Source organism: Cariama cristata, unplaced genomic scaffold (genome assembly GCF_000690535.1).
Source record: "Cariama cristata isolate BGI_N322 unplaced genomic scaffold, ASM69053v1 scaffold23054, whole genome shotgun sequence".
In the NCBI taxonomy this organism is placed as follows: domain Eukaryota; kingdom Metazoa; phylum Chordata; class Aves; order Cariamiformes; family Cariamidae; genus Cariama; species Cariama cristata.
In genome coordinates, this window is record NW_009614988.1 from 2,550 (window position 1) to 3,251 (window position 702).

The following is a 702-nucleotide window of genomic DNA, read 5'->3' on the forward strand; positions in this document are numbered from 1 at the left end:
TGCCCTCGCCCCCACCGCAGGGCTGCAGTCCCCTGGGGATGTTTTGAGTCCCCCTGAAGCTTTTTGGGATTCCCAAGTGGCATCCAAGAGCCTGTCCCGACACCAGTGCCTGGGTGGGCGTTTGGGCACATGCTCCCTGTGGCCCCCAACGCCTCCATGGGGCAGGGAAAAATGTGTTCCAGCCCTGGGGGGCTGCTGCAGAGCACAGCTGGTGGCACCGATGGCCAGGGAGGGCACAGGCCATGTCCCAGCTGGGTCCTCTCTGGAGATGTGACAGGTGGCACAGACACACAGTACCCACCGCTGCTGGGGATGCTGCTCCGCACCCCAAAAACCTCAAGGATGGCTCCTTATACCCCACAGAAAGTCCCAAAGAGGCAACAAAGCCAGGTGCAATGAAAGTGCTGGTCTCACCCCATGCTGTCTGCTAACTCTGTCCCCCAAAGCAGCAGCATCCGACCCATGCCCATCGCTGGTGACCCCCCTGTCCCCATACCTTCAGGGTGTCCCCTTTCCGAAAGGGCAGCTCATCCTTCTCCGTCGCCTGGAAGCTGTACAGAGCCACCGACTCCATGGCGCTGGCTGTCACAGGATAGTTTCGAGGGGTTCCAGGGGGGATTCGCCGTGCCAGGGGCACGGGGCTGCCTGGGGCTCCCCACCCCGTGGCGTGGGACTGTGGGGGTACGGGGCAAGCGCACGGCG

The 702-nt window shown here is 63.2% G+C and overlaps 1 protein-coding gene across 1 annotated transcript in view; it reads right to left on the reverse strand.

The window, feature by feature from the left end:
* GRAPL (GRB2-related adaptor protein-like) overlaps positions 1–574 on the reverse strand; it is a gene marked incomplete at its 3' end in the record, with an annotated part of 2,734 nt that extends 2,160 nt beyond the window's left edge. The window contains exon 1 of the mRNA XM_009699646.1: positions 497–574. Within this exon, the coding sequence (XP_009697948.1) occupies positions 497–574 (78 nt within the window). The remainder of the gene's footprint in view (positions 1–496) is intronic.
* Between the last annotated feature and the right edge of the window lie 128 nt (positions 575–702).